At 36.1% G+C, this 22,584-nt stretch overlaps 1 protein-coding gene across 2 annotated transcripts in view; it reads right to left on the reverse strand.

The window, feature by feature from the left end:
• Nucleotides 1-22,584, reverse strand: part of LOC113954445 (macrophage mannose receptor 1-like) — a 55,955-nt gene that overhangs the window by 18,764 nt on the left and 14,607 nt on the right. For both annotated transcript variants that reach the window (XM_027658770.1, XM_027658771.1), the window contains exons 6-16: nucleotides 21,428-21,574; nucleotides 16,868-17,050; nucleotides 12,922-13,079; nucleotides 9,096-9,209; nucleotides 7,644-7,759; nucleotides 6,184-6,332; nucleotides 4,427-4,626; nucleotides 3,825-3,949; nucleotides 2,558-2,645; nucleotides 1,503-1,647; nucleotides 78-119 (exon numbers count right to left, since the gene is read on the reverse strand). In XM_027658770.1, coding sequence (XP_027514571.1) covers nucleotides 78-119; nucleotides 1,503-1,647; nucleotides 2,558-2,645; nucleotides 3,825-3,949; nucleotides 4,427-4,626; nucleotides 6,184-6,332; nucleotides 7,644-7,759; nucleotides 9,096-9,209; nucleotides 12,922-13,079; nucleotides 16,868-17,050; nucleotides 21,428-21,574 — 1,467 coding nt within the window. The remainder of the gene's footprint in view (nucleotides 1-77; nucleotides 120-1,502; nucleotides 1,648-2,557; nucleotides 2,646-3,824; nucleotides 3,950-4,426; nucleotides 4,627-6,183; nucleotides 6,333-7,643; nucleotides 7,760-9,095; nucleotides 9,210-12,921; nucleotides 13,080-16,867; nucleotides 17,051-21,427; nucleotides 21,575-22,584) is intronic.

The raw sequence follows: 22,584 nt of genomic DNA on the forward strand, positions 1-22,584 counted from the left end.
AGACATACTCCTTAGTAAAACTTTTAAAGTACTTATAAACATACACACACACAAATAGCAATACCAGTAACACCTACTGGGTGAAGGAGGTTCTGTTGGTTCAGGCTTTACGCTTGCCCCTATAAGAAAAAAATATTTATTATGATTGTATAATTTCTGCTGTAAGAGAAAATACTTACTATGACAGATAGGCATGTTTCAATACATTTAATTGATTTTTATGGTTAACAATGCATTTAACATCTTTAAGACAGTTGTATCTCCTGACTCTTGTATCTCCCTCTCCCTCCTTTCCCAAGGTCACCAATGAATTGTGGCTTAAACCAGAGCCAGCAGGAATGCAGGCTGGGTTATCATCTGATGTGGTGCCCTAGCTACTATGGAGTGAGGTTCTTTCCATTTTTCTCTTGTCGAGAGTAACTTCTACCTGGTTCTTAAAAATTTCCCTAGACAATATCTCACTGGAAAAGATCCCAAGAAATTAACTGGTCCTTTCTGAAAAGACAGCTTCAGGCCAAAGAATTCCACTATTTGTTCTTGCTGTGGCTTGGTGGAGCTGGCTTCCGGGATGGTAACTTTAGCATCTCAGGAAAATGGTTTGTAATACAGGAAATCTCTGTGGGTTTTGGTTTACCAATTTATTTTGTGCTAAAATATAATCTCACAGATAATGACATTTAATAAGAAAACCTCTGCCTAAGAAATTCCTTTACCAATATAAAGCAGAGCTGATGCCTTATTGTCAATAATCTAATGCAGCATCTTTATTTTGCCCCCCCTTCCCAACACAGGAATGCAGTAAAACATTTAAATGTGCACTTTCTAAAGTGCTCAAACTTAGGTAGATGCACTGCTAGGGCAAATCAAGATTTCCTTGAATTATAAACTTTGTCTTGATGTCTTCACTAAATAAAAAGCATCTAAACTCACATCTCAAGAGAATTTAGCAATTAAATATATATATATATGTAAATAAATAAAGTATCTTGAAACCAGGCTCCATCCGGCAACTGTACACTTTCAGCTGAAAAAAACCAGCACTTGAGCCAAGTAAAGGAAGGAATTTTCACACATAAAATATCGAGTATGTGAAGTGATTTGCAAACTATTTTCTAAAAACTTGAAACTCAACTAAGAAAAAAAATTCCATAATAGCATTTGTTGGAGAAGGCATGAACTTCTCTAAATGAAATATCAAATATGAATGTGAATATTCAAAGTAACATTCCTTATTTTTGGAGTATCATGTTACCCTTTCTGAAATCATAGAGAAAGTTGACAGAGCACTCCCAGCAGGCACCAAAGGCTCTCCATCTTTAAATGCCTCAAAGACATGAAAATCCTTATACCACTTGGATATTTCACATTCCACAGAAGAGAATTCTTATAAGGAGAATTTATAAGAGAACCTTATGAAAATTTCTTTGAAGATTTTTATTTCTTAAAGTTAGGGGAAAAAATCAACTGAGAATCTCTTTTTATTACACAGAAGTAAACTGTACCTTTTCTTATCTGGCAAATCCATCCATACAGATAATCGCAGTGCCTGTCATTCCAACGCATGCTGGAATCACCACTGATCTCTGTACAAAGTTCAATTCCCTGATAATTATTGGGTTCTCCAAAGCCCCAGTTTTCATACCTCACCTATGACAGAAAAAGTTCTGTGAAGATTATGTTATATGGAAATAAAATAATAGACAGAGGAGACAGCATCAAACCACAGACCTACAACTTGTTCCTACTGTCACTTTAAAGATAGGCAAGAGGAAATGAGAGTCTCCCTGTGCAAATCCTAACATTTCAAACTTTTTTTGAGGTTGCAACTGGACTGCAGCTTAGATAACAGTTGTTTCTGTTCACACTTGGAAGAATATTGACATTTTTTTGGGGGACCTAAATTCTGTAAAATTCGTTTAATAACAATGATGGGGCACACTATATGTAGATATTAAATTAACTAAATATGTATTAAGAATAAAATAGTAAGATAGTATTCACACACGACAAAAACGTTAGCATTTTTCCCGGAAGAGTATTACTGCTCTTCTAATTTTCTATGTAAAATCCAATTCCAGTTTTCTGTATTGCAAATTTCCATCAATGTCTCTTGACCAGCCCTGCATGAAGTACACCCACATCTCCAAAATCACTTTTGTTTCAACAGTTTTGTATCTTAGTTTAAAGTGCAATAAGTCACACTGGCATTAAAAAACTGTCTTAAGCTTTGTGGATTGTAGGTTATTTCAGATAATTAGCAAAGAAAAGAAATACTAAAGATGGACTATTTTACTCAAAAAATCCTTGCATTTATAAGAACATCCTTTTAGTTTACATATATTTAGTTTTCTTGTTGATTCAATGCATATTTTCTTATCAAAAATTTTAGCCAAAAAAATCAAGCCATGAAATTGCTATTCAGTAGCTTTCCTAAAGAGAGCACAATACAGTAGAGGGTCATGATTAAGCATAAAATTATGCAGAAACACATTTACCACACACAACTGAGAAGCTTAGGGAATGCAAAATAACAGCTGTGGAAAATTAAATTACTCACTGGAGATCCATCACTCCAAGCAAAACCATCATCAGGATTCAAGTAATATAAACCTATCCAGAAAGTCTGGTGGTAATAATTATTTTTCCTTAAAAAAAACACATCATAGTAATAAATGTCCCATTTTTAAGAAGTTTAAACATAAACACAATACTTATCAGGGCATTACAGTATTTCTAATAATCAATAATTTGCGACAGTTAAGAGAGCTTCTCTAAAAATAGTCCTTAAGGCTGTTAGGAACAATAACAACCAGGGTGGAAATAAATTAAAATGCAACTACTTCTAGTTGTTATTTTTATACATTTACTCAGACAGATTGAAATATGGATCAAGAAAATTACCAGATCAAATTCAACTCCTGTAAATAAAGTGGCTTAATACTTTTTCATAATGGTTTATTTCCTGCTGTTGCTCCATTGATCAACTCTCCATTTTCTCTGTAAAGGCACTTAAGAGTTTTCAAACACAAAGTTACTTGCTGCACCTGAATCACATTTAAAAAATAGCACCTAGAGCTAATTCTTGTCTGCAAGCAGACACACTTTACTGATTTTTCTGAATATACTGAGTCAATTTGTGATAATGAAACATCTGAGACTTCTTCCTTACTCTAAGTACAAAGCTGGGATTCTGGAATGGTCACAGCATTTTGCAGGACCACCATGTTTCAGGCTTGCTTCCATTAGTCAGGGATGTACAAGATCATTGAGCCTGGTCTGTTCAGATCATACTGCAAGTGTTTGCTTTTTAGGAGGATTTCATCTCATTCAGAAATCTCACACCTGCTTTTTGTAGTTTAGGGTCTTATTAACCCTATTTACATTCCCTATGTAGGAAAAAAAATAATTTGAAGTTGCTTCTGCTTCCTGATTAGTTCATAAAAATGACAAAAAATCTACATATTGTCCATATTTATATTATGACTACTACCATATTTGTACACTTATTTACATGAAAACAACTGGCATCTGTGTTAATTTTATAACATCCCCAACTCTGCAGTTTTATTAATAATTTTATTTCAGATGATAAATTTTGCCTCAGATGTCTTCTCAATCTCATTTCAGCATTAGCTTTTGAGGTGATTGTCACTAGTCATACAAGTACTGATATTTCAACAGCTCTGCTTTTTTGCTATGCATTTGATAGAGATACAGATAATGAATCCAGACTAGCTTATACTGAAGTAAAAACATATACCTAAAATTAAATATTTCAGAAAGGCTAATTAAAGAGAATGGATGATCACAGTACAGATACTCACGCAATAGAAAGCCGTATCACATACTGTTCTTCTTTACCATTAATGGAGGCCAGATCTCCTCCTAGAGCTCGACAAAACTCTTGTGATTCAAGCCATGTTTTTCTTTGCTCTGCTCTTAGAAAAGGCTAAAGAGAGCATTTTGCAGTCAGACAAAATAGACCATATAGATCAAAAGATCAAGCAATATCAGCTACACAAAAAGAATTAACTTACAATTACCTTGTTCTGTGGGGATTACAGAAATTTTGAATATAGGGTTTAGGAGTGTTCAACTTTGTGAAACACAGGCTTAGAATGACTGTCTTTAAGTCAAGTTAGCAAACTGCATTGCTGAGAGGAATATCTGCTGCAAGACAACAACTAGGAGAAAGGTACTTTTAATCTTAAAGGAATGGAAAAATAAGAACGGAAGTTCAAATCTGAAGTTAGGTCTTTAACAGAATAAACAAAACCATGAGCACTTCAGTAGAAAGGAAGAAGGCTTCTACATGTAATCTGTAAATAAGGTTACGAAACAATAGGCCATACGTATACCAATTTTTATTGCACAGATGTGCAGCAAATAGAAACTACCTTAATGAAGAAGTAATCAACATACTTACTTTGAAACAAAAGCTAATACGATTGTTTGTGTCCCAACCTTCTGGACATCGGGGAATAGGAGTTGTTGTAGGAACAGGGGGTGGCGTCACTCCTTCTGCCCACACTTTACATAGGAACTTTGCCTTTTCTTCACATTTTATTACATCCCATAATCCACCTGCGATTCCAGTCCTCATAGCAACGCAACCTGGTTTTCTTCCTGGTTGTAAAGAAGAATGCACAACACTAACATTTAGGCGGTCATAAGAATTCAGAAAATTTCATATTCTATTCTGAAAGACGTAAAGTCTTTGTACAAAGTCAAAAATGTTTTTGATGTTAGAACAGGTCCACAGGAGGGTCACAAAAATCATCAGAGGGCTAGAACACCTCTCCTATGAGGAGAGGTTTAAGGAGAGGGGTTGTTCAGCCTAGAGAAGAAAAGGCTCCAGGGAGACATTACCATGGTTTCTCAATATCTAATGGGGGTTTATAAGATGAAGAAAGACTTTTTACCAGAGCCTGTAGTGACAGAACAAGGGGCAACAATTTTAAAATGAAAGAGGGTAGGTTTAGATTGGCCATAATGAAGGAATTTTTTATTATGAATATGGTGAGACACTGGAATATTTTGCCCTGAGCTGTGGATGCCCCATCCCTGGAAGTATCAAGGCCAGGTTGAACAAGGCTTTGAGCAACCTGGTCTAGTGGAAGGTGTCCCTGACAGGGAGTGGGGACTAGGTGATCTTTAAATGTTCCTTCCAACACAAACCACTCTATGACTCTAATTAATGAAGAAAAAAAAATGGCAAAAAAAATATGTAATTCAACCACGTCTGAGATACAGGATTGTGCCTCACATCAAATCACCTCCAGGGGCAGACTCTAGAAACCCCTGAGATTAGCTCAGTTGTTTAGAGCATGGTGTTAATAACACAAAGTTTGTGGGTTTGATTGCTGTATGGGCCATTCACTTAAGAGCCAGACTTGACAATCCTGGTGGACCCCTTCCAACTCAGAATATTCTGTGAAACCTGTGAAACACCATAACCTTAGATTCAACAAATTCTTCCCTAAAACTGAAGATGTGGTTAGAGCTAGTTTCTCAAATTTGTCTGATTTGACTTATGATTTTCAAAAATGAACTTGCTGTATATAAGCTTTACCACTCAGACAGACACATTCAAGTTAGCAGTTAGGCACTGAAATTAAACAGAATCAGCAGATCTCCTGAAAGGCAAATGCAACATGCCAGAACTTTGGATGCTAACAACCATCACCCTTCTGATGTGATCACGTCAGAGATTAAATGCCCTCCCATCCCTATATTTCAATCCTCTTGTATTTCCCTACAGTCCCATTTTCTCTAGGACCAGAGATGCTTCATGCATGCTGTTATCTCACGCACCTCAGAATATTCAGTGAGCAAATGTACTATGAGATATGGCTGAACAGGCAGGATTTGTAAGCAGGGTGCAATATGCATGCAGAGCTTGTTTTTCCTGAGTAGTACAGACACAGACTTTCCCAGAACAGTTGCAAATGAGAAACCTGATTTCAATTAAAAGTTTCTTCCCAAGCTCATATTAAAAACTCATTTCAGCACTAAGCAGGAACTTGGCAACAACACTGGATTCTTGGAGAAAGCAACCAGACATATTTGAAAACAATTAGTCATTATGCCAGCAAGAGGGCTAAGAATGAAGTAAGAAAATTCAAATAGTGAGCAATGTATTATGGACACAGGACTCATTAAACAATATAGAGCCATACCTACCAGGCATTTCAGAATTCCAGTGTGTAAATAAGATAGATTCACCATTAGTCCACTTGAATGTTCCCTTTTCTTCTACATCTGAAAGTCCAATCCAAAAGTATCTTTCTGATCTCAGCCCAACCAGGCTAGTCAGATAGGCTTGCTCATATCTGTTAAAAAGAAAACAATCGTTAAAATAATAAAATTAAGTTTGTTTTTAGAAGTTGTGAAAGGCTTGTTTTTTCTCCAAATTACTTCTGTACCTTTTTGAAAGCATAGCTTGGATGGATTTACTTGAACAAAGCATATAACAAAAACATTACACAGTAGATATTTTGTCAGTTTCAATACCAATATTCTGAATTTGGATGTCCAGTGAAGAATGTGGTATAATAATGGACTGACATGAAATTGGTAGGAAAGAAGAAACCTGACATGACTTATGTGTTATACCACTGTATTTTTTGAGTTTCTAGTACTCTTGTATTTTAACAACTTCTTGCTTCAGGCAAATCCATAACTGGAAAAGTAATCTTGGCATTAATGAAGAAAGTAGAGTAGTATGATACTAAATTATCAAACGAAGGAACACTGTAAATTAGATCCAATAATCACGCAAGAAAAGTTACATTTGGGCAACAAACTTATGCAGAGGTAAAACCTGTCATAATTCATTCTGGTATGTAAACAAACAATTCTTAAGAAATCAAAGCAAATGAAAGTCTCTCCTTAACAAGGTGTAGTCTGAAGACCACATTACTGTCAAACCATTTTTAGGGAAGCTGCTGTGCTACCTACATTTAGAGAGCTATCATTCGTGACAGCTGGAGCTTTCACACCAGAACATAAATATTTAGACTATATAGAAACAAATAAGGGAATGCATGAAGCATCAAGTCATCTGCAAGCAAAATAAGATCTTGCTTAACCCTTTCATTTTTACAGTATTCCACACTCAATAATATGCACCAATTGTTCAGAAATTCAGCACATACTGAGCCCTGGCCAAACTGTGATGAATTTTCAGGTACCAGGCATCATCATTTGGTTTCTCATTTAATTGTTAAAATTAGTTCAATTTTGAGAAGACCAGATAGTTAAAAATTATATCCTCTTGCTCATTTGAACTACCTTTTGAACGGAATTTAAAGCCATGTCTCTTCATTTAATAATCAAAATTGGATTCTGTATCCCTTACTCAAGTAAGTCACTGCAATTAAGGAAGTAGAAAACATAATTCTATTTTTTCCTTGACAGTACCATCTGTATCAATGCTGATTTCACAGCTATGACCTACTTTTACTATAAACTGGATTTCTGGATTTGAATATACATGCAAAAACTGTGAGAAGTTCTGTATCTACAGATAGCTGTCCTCTTAAACCAGATTTTTGTCCAGATCAGTCTTTATTTTGATATGCAGGTGATGCTAGATGTTGAATTCTCATGTGATCCCCTCATACAAATAGTCTTTTACATACCTGTCTTCAATAGTTACTAAAAAAGCCTGATGCCTTCCACAGGTTTGATTTGCTTGAGAAAATGTTATAAATGTATTTCCAATGAAGTAACAATAAAAACCATGTCTTTTCCAGCCCTGTCAAAATAAATGTGAAGTGATCATGCATGCTGCAGTGAAAACAAAGGAAAGGGGAAAGGAAACAAAGAAATGAAACCAACGAAGTTAAAAACTGATTCATAGCACTGTTAGCTAACCACTAGACAAAGGAAAAATGGAACTGAAAAAATCAGTGTAAACAGTCAGGATCAAAGTTTTTTAAAATTTTGTTTCAAATAAGTTTTCACATCTAATGAATCAGTACATTCCACTCACAAAGGCATGAGAGGCGGGGCTGTGCACCTTTTGCGCTCGGTGTAGGATTATAACTAGCACACAAGTGTTGTGCGTAGTCTTGAGAGGCAAATTTCAGCTTGGTTTTTCAGAAAGGGAATGACACCTCAAACAAGTTTGTTTATTGTTAACTAACATTAACACTCTCTCCTAATATTTTGTCATTCAAATGTCATTTACTCAGGAACATGCTTTCAGAAAAGGAATTTGCTGTGACCAGTCACAATTCACACAAATTTTCTTCTGATAGTTTTCAACTTCTCACTCATGAGAGACTTTTTTCTAAGAGTATGGACATAGTTCTGTAGGCAAGGGTAACATCCATAAGCATTAGGAACCCTTTATCTTCTCCAGCATTTGAATATTTGTAAGGATTCCAGGTACTCTTTTACAAATACTGGGAATAAGTCGTCAAAGACTTCCTCTGAACTATATAAAGCAGAATTGGGAGAAAGGACAATTTCTTCAAGGAAGACAAAATCACAGTAATATTTCCTATTACATAACAAATTACAGTAGCTTTTTTAGAATTACTTAGTGTTATGTCACCAAAAGGCGAGCATTGCCAAGTAAACAACAGATCTGTTGGCAGTTCAGAAGGAGCACAAGAGATTCATTTTACTTGGGAACTGCTAACAAATTCTCTGAAGTAGAGAGCACTGCCAGAGACCACAGTAAAGCCTTGAGAACAGTATCTAGACAAGGACACTCTTCCTGCTGTGAATAATTTTATAGAAAATTGTAGGCAGAGCTGAAGAGCAACTGCTGGTACAGGAAAACTCCTTAGGAAAGCTTAAATGCCAACCAAGGAAAAATGGTCTGCTGCAGGGACAACAGGTTGGAGATTTGGCTTAAGTTCTGGAAAACGAAAAGGAGTATCAAGAGCCAAATGACAGTCATTGACTAGGTTTAGCCATATGTATCACCTAAGCCATCTGCCAAAAAAATGAGAAGGCAAACTCTTAGGATGATGACGACACAGAACCCATTTTTCCTGCTTTATCTGTCGCCTAGGTGACAGTTTCTCCTCTTTATCATTCCTAGCAGCATACTCAAATCAGGCAGCTTTTTCTTCACTTACTCTCTGGCAGCCCATGTCAATGATTTCCTCTTCTGAAGGACCATCTGACATGGGTTTCCTCTTACAGATGTAGCCAATTTTTTTTTCACAAGAATAGTCTGCCCAAAATCCATCCTGCACATAAGAACAGAACACCACAGTCAAGTGACATTTACTCTTTTAAAAAGGTGCTTTATGCTTTTAAGTATTTAATTATTTTGATACCTTTAAAAAAAGCAAAAACTAGATTTAAGTTCAGTTCTTAATTTCAACCTCATTTCAATCTCACTTCTGGAGTGACTCATCACTGACTTACATCTTTTTTATTATTTACCCTTTTGAAAAGTGAACCCTTGAAGGTGACAGCTATATACCATCTTTACAAAGACTACTGATTCAATAAGCATCCAGGAAGAAAGGGAGATATCATCTCTCTCTATAGAAATACAGCTGCAACAGAAAAAAAAAAAAAAAAAAAAAAAAAAACAAAACAGAAGACTACATTCCTTAGCTAATACTTACATAAAACTCCAGATGTAAAAAGTTTTTGTCAAAGTTAGAATTAACATTGTTACTCCTCGCAGTAGAAACTCTCAGAAGGAAAAAAATGGCATTCAGTGCAAGCTGTACAAAAACTAAGAAACCTCACATCATGTTCCTAATATGTTTTACATATATTTTGATTGAACAGAGGACCTAAGGTACTGGGAGAGGAAGAGAAATCTGTGTGCAAAAGACTCTCTCCCCTGTGCCTTAAAGACTTCACTTTTGTAAAGGTAAAATCATAGCAGTTGGTCGCAATTTCTTACCCCCCCCCCCCCCCCCCAAATGTAAAATAATCATCATGGTAATACAGAGACACTTGTGCCACAATATGCTAAGTCCTCAAGAGCCTCAACAAACCCCACTTGTGGTAAAAACTCTCCCAAAGCTCAACACTACTGCCTACAACGACAACAACAAAGCCTTGGATGTTCAGATGGTGCTTGTGTCTGTCCTGTGATGACTGCAAGGTAAGTCCATTGGTGGTCATATCATCTCCTACCATGTCTTTCTGTTTCATTAGGTGGTAGGAACTTCAAATAACCTCCCAAAACTCTGACCTTCTCAGACTGAGAGAAATCAGAAAAACTTTCAAAACCTTTAGGCCTCTTCAACAGAGGAGAATCTACTCTGAAGTTTGCAGTCTCTAACTGCAGCAATATCCTTTGCTGCCTTTCCATAACTGCATCTTCAGTGGGAAATTCATGCAGTAATTTCTAGAGACTTCTTACCAGGTCTTATGAGCTGCCTTTTGCAAATATATCTCTGGTTCCCTTACTTCCTCATCAACTAAACCCAAACACTTCCTTTAAAAAGAAGGTGGTGATACAGACAGGGGCAGGCTTTGTTCCATAAAAATAAGTGATGATTTCAGATTGCTTCAGCCAAGGAGTCATCAATCAAAAGATATCAGGAATGGAACATATGTACTTAGGTAGACAAACCTCAACAAAGAACAGGGAAGGTTAACTTATAGTTATGCATTGTTTGGTCAGCTGATGGCTGATTCCAAGAGATAATGACCTAATACAACTTCCATGGAATTTCTTAAGCTGTAACCTACATCATGGTTTCTGTATTCTTTTGAGTGCTGATGCAAGTGAAAGGATGACAGCTCTTCTAAAGCAGCAGAATGGAAGAGCAGGCTGCTACTTTTATTTATAGCTACAGCCATAAAAATATCTATTGCTGGTGGAACTAAAAGGGTCTCTGAGGTTTTGATAAAAGTCTTAATATACATTCAGTGCTGCAGGACCCCAAGATCCTTCAATAATGACTGGTACTGTGTTAGGCAAAGGAAGAGAAGGCTTGGTCTAACAGAGGATAGAGTCCTCCCTTCCCAAAGTCAAGGCCCAGCATCCTGAACCTGTATTTTCAGGTGGTTGTTGACCATAATATTAAGCATGTCAGCCTGCCATCAAGAAACTCTGCTTCTGAGCAATGGTCCTGGGTTATCTGGCTGCACTGAATACTGCACTTTTAGCACGGCATATGGGATATGACCAGTAAGCCCAAATTTTAACATTTTGAGACCCTGGTCATTGAATTAATTAATTAATGCCTCTAACTTTCTCTCATACTTCCTGTACCAATACTTTCATGTATAATATCATAAACCCTAAAGTTCACACCAACAGTTGAAGGTAGCTAAAGGGCACAGGATGGTAGATGAGACAAAACCTCAAGTAGGTACTCCTAGCTATTCACTGCCCACATGTACCAAGGCCAGCTACCTTACAAACCTCCCATGTCTGAGGAAGTTCCCCAGCCTTGACGAGTATAAAAGTCCTTGGAGCAACTGCCATTTACAACCTTAGTTCACTGACCCTCATATTTGAACACTCAGCTTCTTTCCACAGTGTGACTCTACTCTGTTAGACAAAACATTTAATACATTCTCAACCACCACTGGCGTAGCACAAACAACAGAGCACAAAAATCCTCACACCCTTAAAAGACTATTAGTTCAATTACCATGTGCACCATGCTCTGGTTGTCATGGAAAAAATATACATTTATGCTCTTCTCGCCAGAGCACCCCCACTAATACAATGGAGAAGAATTGTTAATAGATTCTAATTTTATTCATGCTTCTGACCAGTACAAAATTTTTTCACTAAAATATGTATCAAATTCTAGCGTTCAAGACATCATAGTGCACGTGAAGTTACTTCTCCCTGCTAAATTCATATAGTAATAAAACTGTAGATCTGAACTTTGGTCCAGTCAGAGAACACCTCCACAAATACAGATAGCTCTGCTCAATTTTGGGAGATTAATATGCTGTACCCTACACAGGCTTGCTTCTTCCATGGATACTACTGCGGTTTTGCCCTCCCAAGGTTGCTGTTCTAGTTCTCTTCCTCATTCCTTCCTGGAACTGATGGTGTGGTCCCTTTTTCTTCTAGTCCTGTGCCTGTTACCTCTTCTATGTCTCCTGCAACTTCCTCTTGTCTTCAATTTATAAGTGCACTCACCAAAAGTGTAGCAAGAGAACAGCTGTCAAGTTTTAATTTTTCAAAATAAGAAAATACCTTTGGTATGAGTATATACTTTTTCCCCTCCTGATAAAATAAGTAAATCTGAATGAGGTGTTAAGTTCAATATTTTTAATTATCACAAAAAGGAAAGATGCCATTTTGTAACCTCAGACAGACTGACTTTTATACCATGTATTATCTCAGTTTCTGTAATGTCCCTAGGTCATCGATCATTCACAGATACAGTCACTCAGGAAAGGCCTTCACTAATGCCATGCTAACTACTCTTCTCACAGTTCACATCCAGTGCAGGTACAAACGTAACAACTAAACCACCTAGATCCAAGATTTATAACTTTGCCTAAAAAAAATTAAACAAGGGTTTCTGTGTTCTTCTAAAGACAGTTTTTTTAGCATCAACAATGTTAGTGCCATTTTTTAAGGTAAATCCCATATTCAGCCAAAGCAGAAAAAATCCAAACATATCCAAAATGCCTTTGTAGCTTCCTGAAGAAAATCATTTACATGTTCATGTACTTCACAGTGTAATTAAAAGTTTCTTTAAAAAGCCCACATGAACAAACTGAAATCCAGAAATAGGAATCTTGGGGGAATTTGCCACCACCTGCCTGCTTCTCACAGGAGACAATGAAATTTTCTGTCAACCTTGAACAGAGATCCTTTTTTGAAAAAGTAATACCTTTAAGACTCTAAAGTAGCTGCTTCAAGCAGTAATATCCCTATTTTTGTACACTTGCATAGGAAAAAGCCCAGATGATAAATGAAACTATAAGCCAATTAAGCAAATAACTATTTGACTTTACCTTTCCCTTCATAATGACACAGTCCTCTTGCCTCTTGTTTGCATGAGTGGGTTCTCCATGAAGCCACTTGGTGTAGGTGACAGGTGTCCCATCACTCCATTCAAAGTACATCTGAACCTTGAGGTCATTCAACCCAATCCACAACTCATCAGCTGGTTCTAAAACATACAATTAACAAGGCTGATGACAGTTCTTCTTTATGATATGAACTTTCACCTTCATGGAAGAGAAAATAATGTATTCTCAGGAAGTTTAAAAGGTAGTCACAGGAATTTAAGGCTCTTAGTTTCATAAAGATGTCAAACTGTTCCTCATACACTTGCTCCAGTCACTAGCAAAGACCACTTGCCAGAGTGGCAGTACAATAACAGTGTTTAACTTTGCATAAAACAGCCAAAATACTCTCTTTGTTGAATTATATGGCAAGACAACTAGGTTAATTTTTTTTTCCAACTGAAAAATCTTGTAACAAGATATGAATAAACACCTAAATAAAATTTTACCTCCCTTTTTCCTCCTGCTTCTAGTGTAGTGAAGAAAGAAGTGTCCTATTTTCTAATGCTCAGACACCCAGCATTGTCTTTTAGAGCTGACAATCAGAGTACTTGCAAATATTCCCATTATGTGTTCCTATATCTTATCTCATTTCAGAGCAAAATGAAATTCATGTAGTTGTTGCACTTTTTTCACTTTAAAGTTAAAGGAGTTAGCTGCTGTTTTTTGTCCAGAAGGAAAGTGCAGGACTGATCAAGAATGTTATTTCACAGCAGCTGTTTCTTAGAGGTTTATTTGTCTGTATTTAAAATCCTCCTCTCTAACATATTGCTACTGTAATGTTCATACCTAGTTTTGTTCTGAATAAACTATTTGAATAAGGAGGATTAAAAATCGGACATTTATAATTGGTCTGAACTCCATCATCATCACAGGGTATTCCTCTCTAGAAAAGATTTTATTCAGCACAATTGGCACTTTTTAAAATATCATTTTATTATTTATTTGTAGTCTGTTATCCAGCTTATACTAAAGGTAGCAGCTGTTTCCTTTTGTTCACAGCACTATGACTAGGACCACACTGAGCAACTACATGCACAGTCCTTTCCTCAGATAGCAGTCCTTCCAAGAAAAATATTAATTACTTGGTTGCTAGAACTTATTATTATAAGTATTTTTCATAAAGGGTATGGAGACTACTTCTTAAGAGTTTTTTCCATTGCTTATGACCTTGCATTTCTACAACTCATCTACAGTACTTGGAGTTTTTTCCTATTCGGTTTGTTATCAAAGTTCTTGCATTCTTGCATACATCTTCCTCTAATGCACTCTATCCAGACTGACCACAATCAACCTGACAATGAAATCAGTCATGGAAATTAAAAACAGAAGCCCACTCAAAAATCATCAGTTGCAGGAGCAGGTCTCTCAATGGAACTGCAACCACTTCTTTTCTGTTGCTGCTGTCCCTAGCAACAGAAGTGTCAGTAAAAAAGGTAAAAGTCATTGTCCCCAAGGCAATCCTTTCTGATTAACACATTTCAGATTGAGGTTTCCCTAGATACCCCCATAACCTAAAACTGTCCTTTGATTTCTCCCATCTACTAGTTCTGGAACATGAAGACTTCCCATTTTGATGAACCAAGCTGCTGCAAAGATCACCCTTCCACCTTGTCACTTTAAGGACAGAGTCAACTCTCTCTTTCTCTCCCTTGCCTCTCCTGTCTTTATTATATCTAAGTATGATCAGCATTCACAGCTCATCCATAATGTTCTTACCATCTATCATACAGTAAGGAACACTCAGATTCACAGGACATCAGGTTCCATTTTCAAACAGGCCCCTTTGTCTCTTCTTCCAGACTGCTCTTCATGTTCAGAAGTCCCCCAAAATTACATCTTAGTACCCCCTTTAAACTCTCCTCTGCTAACACAATTGAAAATTGTTCCAATTCCACTGTCCACCATGCTCTCAGTCCCTCCTTGGCTACTGCCATCCAAGCTCTCTAATTTATTTTTTGTTTAGTTATCTCTTAAAATCTTTCTGTCTGTATTTATTGAGCACTTAGCACAGCAGAGGCCTCATCAATGCCCAGAACTCCTACTGTGGTGGGCTCACACAAGGTAATACAAACAATAAACAGCATTCTTTAACAAAAGAACTACATCAAAGTCATCTGAATAAGTCATGCAAATCTGTGGTGTCTTTTCCTACAAAGCACTAGAAGAACTGCTGGTTTTTTGCAATCATCTCTACAGTTGGCTGGCTAAACACCAAGATTCTTTTTTTCCAGCCATTTGTAAAGCTGCTTCCCATTCTCAGTCATGCACATTGTGCCATATCACATGCTGGACTTCCGTGTAAACATCCAGAATGCACTTCTTTATTCTTCATGTTCCTCTCTAAAGTTCTCCTTTGTGGGTGATGACAACAAAAGCTCAGCTACCATGACAATACTCGTCTCATTGTACCCGTTTTTCCTTTGTTTTATGATGGGACTGTGAACTGTTTGGTACAAAGAAAGACTTCTGTTCTGTCTGTACAGCACTTATTGCAGCAGAGTTCTGATGCAGACAAGATTTTCCAGGCACTGCATTATGTGGTGTTCTCCTCTCACTGTTGAACAAGGGTAATCTGATATAGTCATAAACTACTGTAAAAGGCTTCTTTAGTTGTTCCAATTTTACTCCTCTGAAAAGAATGCTTTCAAAATAGTCTGTTGAAGCTAGCGTGCCATATGTGAGAAGCCTGGTTTCCTTCAGGACTATTTGCCTTTCAGAAACACTTACTTCTACAAAAGCAGTGCAGCATAGTCAGCTCAGGAAAGGTCTTTGTAGAAGGCATTAAACTATGAAATAACTTACTACCAAGATGTAATGTGAAAATACAACTAACTTCTTTCAAATGTCCTAACGTCTCATCAAGAGGCCTCACCTTTCCTAATAATTTCTTTTGAAAGAAAGTTTCATGTTTTTCATGAAAGAACAACAAAGCACTCTTTCAGGAATATGAAGATAAGCACAAGTTGCCATGGAGTTGGCTAGGATACAAAGGTAAAGCATATCAGCTATTTTATGATTGTCACTCCAAGACTGCTGTCACACTGGACCTCAAAGCAGATTGCTGCACCTTCAGTGAAGGATAAACTAAATCACTCTTACCTGGCACTAAAAGCATACATAGGATCAGTTATTGCAGAGAAGCATACAAAGGCGTGAACATGCTCCTCCCGTCAAAAAGCAGTAACTGACCCTACCTGCAAAAGCAGGTTCATGTGAAGCAATAGCAACCATTAAACTGCCTCAGTGTCAGCATGGTTGCATTTTCCCTAATGAACACATGGCATCTGCAGTCTAACTTGCCTTGCAACAGCTCGAATGTGTGCTCAGAAAGCAAGCGCCTAAGTACTATATTTAATGTGGGGCATATCTGAAAACTGGGACACACAGCTTCCTTTCTCAGAAGAAACACAAGCAGTGTGACTTGAAAACTAAGGACATGACATTACTGGTAATAGGACCCTCTTCTTCCCAAACTGTCTTTGACCAGGAGACTTTGCTTCCCTTCATTTATTTTTGCAGATCAATAGTAAAAATCCTTTCAGCTTCTGAAAAAGTTGAAATTTTTTTTAATCTGTACAAAGAGAGGTAGAACCAGGCACTAAGAAATAGGCATTTGGGGATTATGCAGTTCGCATCGTTGACCACAGCTTTTCTGTGATGGTAAAGTCTGTTTGGGTTTTGTGCTCTTATTGTGTGTTTTTTCTTACAATGATTTTTTAAACTTAACTCCTTCTGCACCCTGTGATCAGGACAATTATTTTTTTTGAACAGTCGCTTCATTTTAATAACAGGTATGACATATTCAAAACACTTTCTTTACTTAGTATAAATATATTTATATTTATGTGTGTGTTTGTGTGTGTGTATGTTATTATGAAAAAATACTCACGGTACCCAAGCTGAGAAATAACAAAGCTGTATTCTTCAACATTATGGATGCTCGCCAGATCTCCATCCTCTTTCCTGCAAGATGTTAAGGCATCTTTCCATATTTTGGGGTCCCTATGAATTATGTAACAGTTACCAGCGTATGACATCCATTGATCAGGACACCTAATAGGCACATTAGTCTCTGAAAAGAAAAATTACCATGAAGGATTTCAGAATTCTATTCTCAACACAAGATTAAACATCATGTAAGGAAATATTTAACAAAAAAATTTATCATATATTTTCTTCGTGAACAACAGCAGAGACAACAAATATGTGCAGGGATAATAATGTGCATGAATAAATAAAAGTTGAAACTTCCAGATTGTTTTTAAAGAATGCTACAGTTGCAAACAAGTGCTTGTAACTTGCAAAAAGATAGTTAGAACAGTTTTGACTTTTATATGCATGCATATATGCATACTAAAATGTAAGGTCTGAAGAGCAGTGCTTTATAATTTTTCTACACTCATGTCACCATCTCTCTTCAACCTCTGTGCTGTAAGCTATCTGTTAAGAACCTGGGTTTACAATGCATATTTTTGAGGGTAATTTTTTTTCCCCCAAACTAATGCATTTTAACGATTAGCCCCATTTGCTAGACTAGGAAACGAGAAATAACTAATTCTACAGAATCAAAAGAGAACCCAAATAAGAATACTACTTTTAGAAATCCTTTACAGAAGCTTCACTGAGAAAATTATACTGTCAAAGTAAATTATTTATGCTTAAAATTTGCTTTTAGAAGTTCAGCAGAACAGCACTAGAGTATTGCCAACAAGCACATGCTGTTCAGCAAACAATTCAGCCTTAAGAGGAATGCCACCAGAACATATAATAAACAGAGTATTGCTGTTTTAGAAACAAATTCTGAATCTTGCATCTCTTTATTTATAATCAGCAGATGGGTTTAGCAAACACCAATATATAGAGTAGAACAAGGAGAGCAGATTTTCAAAAATTCTGCTGTCCAAAAACTTATGTCAGAAGGAGAAGCAATGTGTTTGTGCATAATAGGGGGGGTATATTCTGTAGAAATATTTAAATAGGCATCCAAAGTCATGACCAGTCAGGCCTAGGTTACACTTACATATCCTGTTCCAACTGGAACATGATGATGATTAATAGATACTTACTGTCACAACACACATTTCTAATAGAAACTCTGTCTGCTGTTTCACACCTGCCTCTAAAAAAATGCTAGTATGTTCTCACAAAATTTAAGTAAAACCAAACTTTTTGTCCCCCAGGACAAGGGGCTCAGAGCTCTAGTCAGAGCCCTCAATTCTGCCAAAAGAGAGAAAGAACTGGAACAGAGAGCGAAGGTAGCCCCAGAAAAACGAACTAGATATACACGGTGATGTCGGGAAAAACAAGAGAGCACAGAGGTGGCAAATGCTGTTGTAGAGGTTAGTCTTCCTAATTAGGTTAGCTGCCTAATTTGTCCTATGCCTGGTCTCAGCTCTGAGTATAAGCATTTTATAGCGCTTCGCTATAAGTCAGAGAATATGCACCTCCAACACACTCGGCACACCCTTCTGCAAACTGCAAACACTGGATAGAACAAAAATCAGTGCTTCAGACGTGGCTACAGAGAGTCACAGAGGTATTTATTCCTCAGGGATTCCAGAGTGTCTCTTTTTCAAGTCAGTGGAGACTTCGAGAGTATTCCTGTAAACACTAAAGCAGCTATGGAAGGGCAGGAAAAAGCTTTCTCTTGTAGACCCAGTAACACCAGGGAATTGGTTTCGGGCCACAAAACAAGAAAAGCAGTTGATGGTCTTGTTTCTTTGGTGTAAGTCTTATTGAATTACATTGCTGGGGATTTCTTAGTAAGAGAAACTTTTCAGTTCTTCATTTCCACTACTCAGCAAAAATTAACTTTGTTCTTCCCTATTCTACTTTTAAAGAAAATACATGACATCTCAAAGTCATACAGTCTACTTTTTCATCCTAATGCAAACAAGTATTACTTCCTGAACCTCGTTTGACTTAAGCAAAAGAAGGAATGCAAACTACAACAAACAAGATGTAACAAATTAAATCACATTAATGTGTAAAAAACATTATTCCAAATGAATTTACTGGTCCATAGGTGTAGAATGGTTATTCCCCAAATAGAGAGCAAATACTTTTGTAAAGTACAAGCTCGACTTTCTGAGGTTTGAAAATCTCAGTGATTGACCTGAGTGACTAAAAGGGTGAAAGCACTAGCTGAAGTTTGTCTCATGATTCAGACATTCAAACTTCTTTCTCAGACCCATCCTCTGTGGTCTGATAAGAAAGAGCTCACACAGGAGTCACAAAAGTAACAGTAAGAGAATTTATTTCTACTAATTGAATGTTTAATTAAACATTTGGAAACAATATTTTAAGATCAGTACACCTTGTTGGCTTGGAATGAAATCTATTTTGGCAGTCACTTGATGGAAGTAGACAGACAGAAAGCCTTTCCTTAGAAAATAAAGTTTAAAAATAAGCACATTTTGCAGCTGAAATTACCATTTAATACTATTAATACTATTGTTAGTTCCTATCAATCTATTTTGCTGTGTTACAGGGCAAATGCTCTGTAGCCCTAAGACTCTATATCACTTTGATGTATAAAATGATGTGGCCCCCTGCTGGAAAAAACACTTTTGCTGCAAAGGAAAAAAAAAAAACAACCCAAACCCTGAAGCTGTTCACTTTGTGAAAATACTTCTACAATGAAAAAAAAATGTTCTGTAAAAATTTTTCTCGATTTTTTTTTTTAACATAAGCAAAATTATATTCTGTTGTAAAGTGTTTCTCTGTCCCACAGACCTCATATTGTAATTTCTGTTAGACTCAATTGTAACTTCTAGGGTTAAAATTTCAAAGGATTACCTCTGTGTTTATTGTCAAGTGAATAACTAAGCATGTGTGAATTTGCAATTAATTCACTTCCTGACTCAGGAGTCCTAGTCAGGAAAATATAATCTGACATCGGTTTTCCTTTATGCTTTTAGAAACTAAGGGCACTTAACATCTTGCATGATCCCATGCTTACTCCTTTTATGACTTCCCCCCATGGGACATTCTAGAAAATATTTTATGAAGTGAACCACTGCCAGTGGTTAACCTGTCACCATGTTTACTCAGCAATTTCTGTTCAACTGAAAATTTCTGTCTCTTCCTCCAAATTACTGGTAAACTGTCGGGCAGAGACAGGGGGGAGAATCAAAAGCCAGTGTAAAAGAAAGTAATGGCCATTAGACCCCCTCCAAAACTAAATTTAAATATAGCAGCCAGTATTGAATTGATAGTATATTTATAAGCATCAGTGTTTAAAACTGATGTATGAAACCTGAAAAGACAAACAGTAGTGAATTGATTGACCTAATACAACCTATATAAAATGAACTATTTGAGTATCACCTGTATACAAATACTATACTGAACTTTACACCTTAATTTCAAAAATAATAAATATGCATTGAAGTCTTTCTCAGTTAAGGCAAAAAATATGCTTAATTTCAATACTGAAGTATCAATTTAATTAAATATTAAATAGATATTTCAATATTTAATTAACAAGACACTAGCTCAATCTTGTTGGTTTTTCTCTTAGCAATAAAGTGAAACAAATTAGGCCAAATCCTCTTTTCTAATTGTTTTTGACTGGACTGATTCTGTATTGGCAAAAGCAGGAAAAATGTTAAAAAAACCCAACTCTTTATTAAGCCAAATGTCAAATACTGATTTTGCAAAACATCTATTTTGTCAGTAATGATGCATATTAATAAATGAACTGGAAATCTAATAGTAGTTTAGCTTTCTGCTTCTAAAACCTAAGTTTTAGAAAATAAGTTACAAGGTGTCTATAGTACACAAAGAGATAATAAGGAAACAGGGATAAATAAATCTTATCCCTATTCTGTCTTTCTTATGTACATTAGGCTTGTGTCAGAATTACATTACTTCTGAAAACTGTCTGTACATAAACCATTTAAATAATTTCATAAAGAATTTTTAAAAAAATTATATGTGTGTAAATAAATATTTCTATATAAATGTTTCTCTCTATCTCTATTTATAAGATACATAAATATATTAAAAACATCTAACTCTCAAAAGAATTTTAAAGAATTCCACTACTGGCTTGCACTGACAAACTTACTCACTTTCATAAATAGTAAAAATTAGAGGAAGAAGAAATGGATTTGTTTCATTGTGTACATTTGGCTTCAGATAATTTCACTGCTTTTAAAACTATTATTTTTTTTTTTAATGTATACACAAAACCTGACAGCTCTGCTTCATTTTGGAAAAAAGAATTCCACAATTTTGCAATTTAGAACTCAAGATTATTACCCAGGAAATAGGGAGGTCACAGTGAAAAGAAAGTACAGGCTGTTCACTTTTACAGAAAATTTTGATCAAACCACAGTCCACAGAGTCCTTTGCTTAGTTTACCACATGCAATAACAACTATTCAGATTACAGATAAAAAACACTGGTCATTAATTATTTGTTGATGGTTTATTATCAAACCTACCTGTAGGAATAATGAAAGGCTCTAAAGTAGCATTTCCTCGTTTACAAATATAGCCAAGTTTCCGGTCACATTCCCAGTTCTCCCACTTAGCACCTTTGCCAGGATTTAATGCACCACAGATTCTTCCAGGTTCTAGAGAAGGATGGCCTTAAAAAAAAAAAAAAAAAAAACAAACCACAAATCTCAATAACAACAACAAAGTATAAGAAAAACGCAGTTACCCTCCCAACTCTCACATTTATTCTGGTCCATGCTTTAAGTATAAGATACATTAACATACAGGCAATTGTGATTCTCCACAGTCCTTTAGACTGATGGGGGAAGTTCATTCCCTTAAGAGATTTTTTCAGAGCAACCACAAGCTGCAAATTCACATTTTAACAGCCTCTTCACATGTCTAAAGCCTTGATGGAAGGTATTACAGTGCATGGATTTATTTTCTTTGGGTCTTTTTCCATTTCTAAATGGAGAATGCCTAAACTCCAGAGGACAGTCTTTCGGTGAAAAAACTGTTCAGCTAGTCATATTATGCACTTGGTATAAGAAAAATAATAAGTAATTTTTTTGCTAATGTGAACTTCTTGTCCACTTCTCTAAACAATTTGACAATGGCAGGATATTTGGATATTTTCAGTTGAAGGTTAGCATTAGCACTAACACAAACATCTCAAAGAAAAGTAGAACCTGTAGAACAGAACAAATTTCTGCAATAAATCAGATAAACTTTTCAAGATCTGACCTAATATTATTAAACGTAACATGTTTTTTCTTTAATTTCTGAACACTTGCCACTATACTACATAAAAAAAGATCAGACTAACTCAGAAATAAACACAGTAAAACAATATTTTTAGTGTGGAAGATTGTTCACTGAAAATTTTGTTATATCATTATAATTTCTTTACCTTAGATTACAGTTAGTCTTATATTTGCAGTCATGTTATACCTTCTTCCCATAGGAGAAAAAGATATGCTTACTTCCAAAATACAAATTTGAATTGTTTTCATGCACAAAAGAAGTTCATCTGTTGGCATGGTAGCTCTCCCAGATTTCTAAGCAGAATAATTTTAATTTAAACATTGATTACGTTTCCCGTTTTTTTTCTGCTATTTATTTAGGGCTAGTGAGATGGAAAAATATGAAGTTTCCATACATT

Source organism: Corapipo altera, unplaced genomic scaffold (assembly GCF_003945725.1).
Source record: "Corapipo altera isolate COAL_440 unplaced genomic scaffold, ASM394572v1 63, whole genome shotgun sequence".
Classification (NCBI taxonomy): Eukaryota; Metazoa; Chordata; class Aves; order Passeriformes; family Pipridae; genus Corapipo; species Corapipo altera.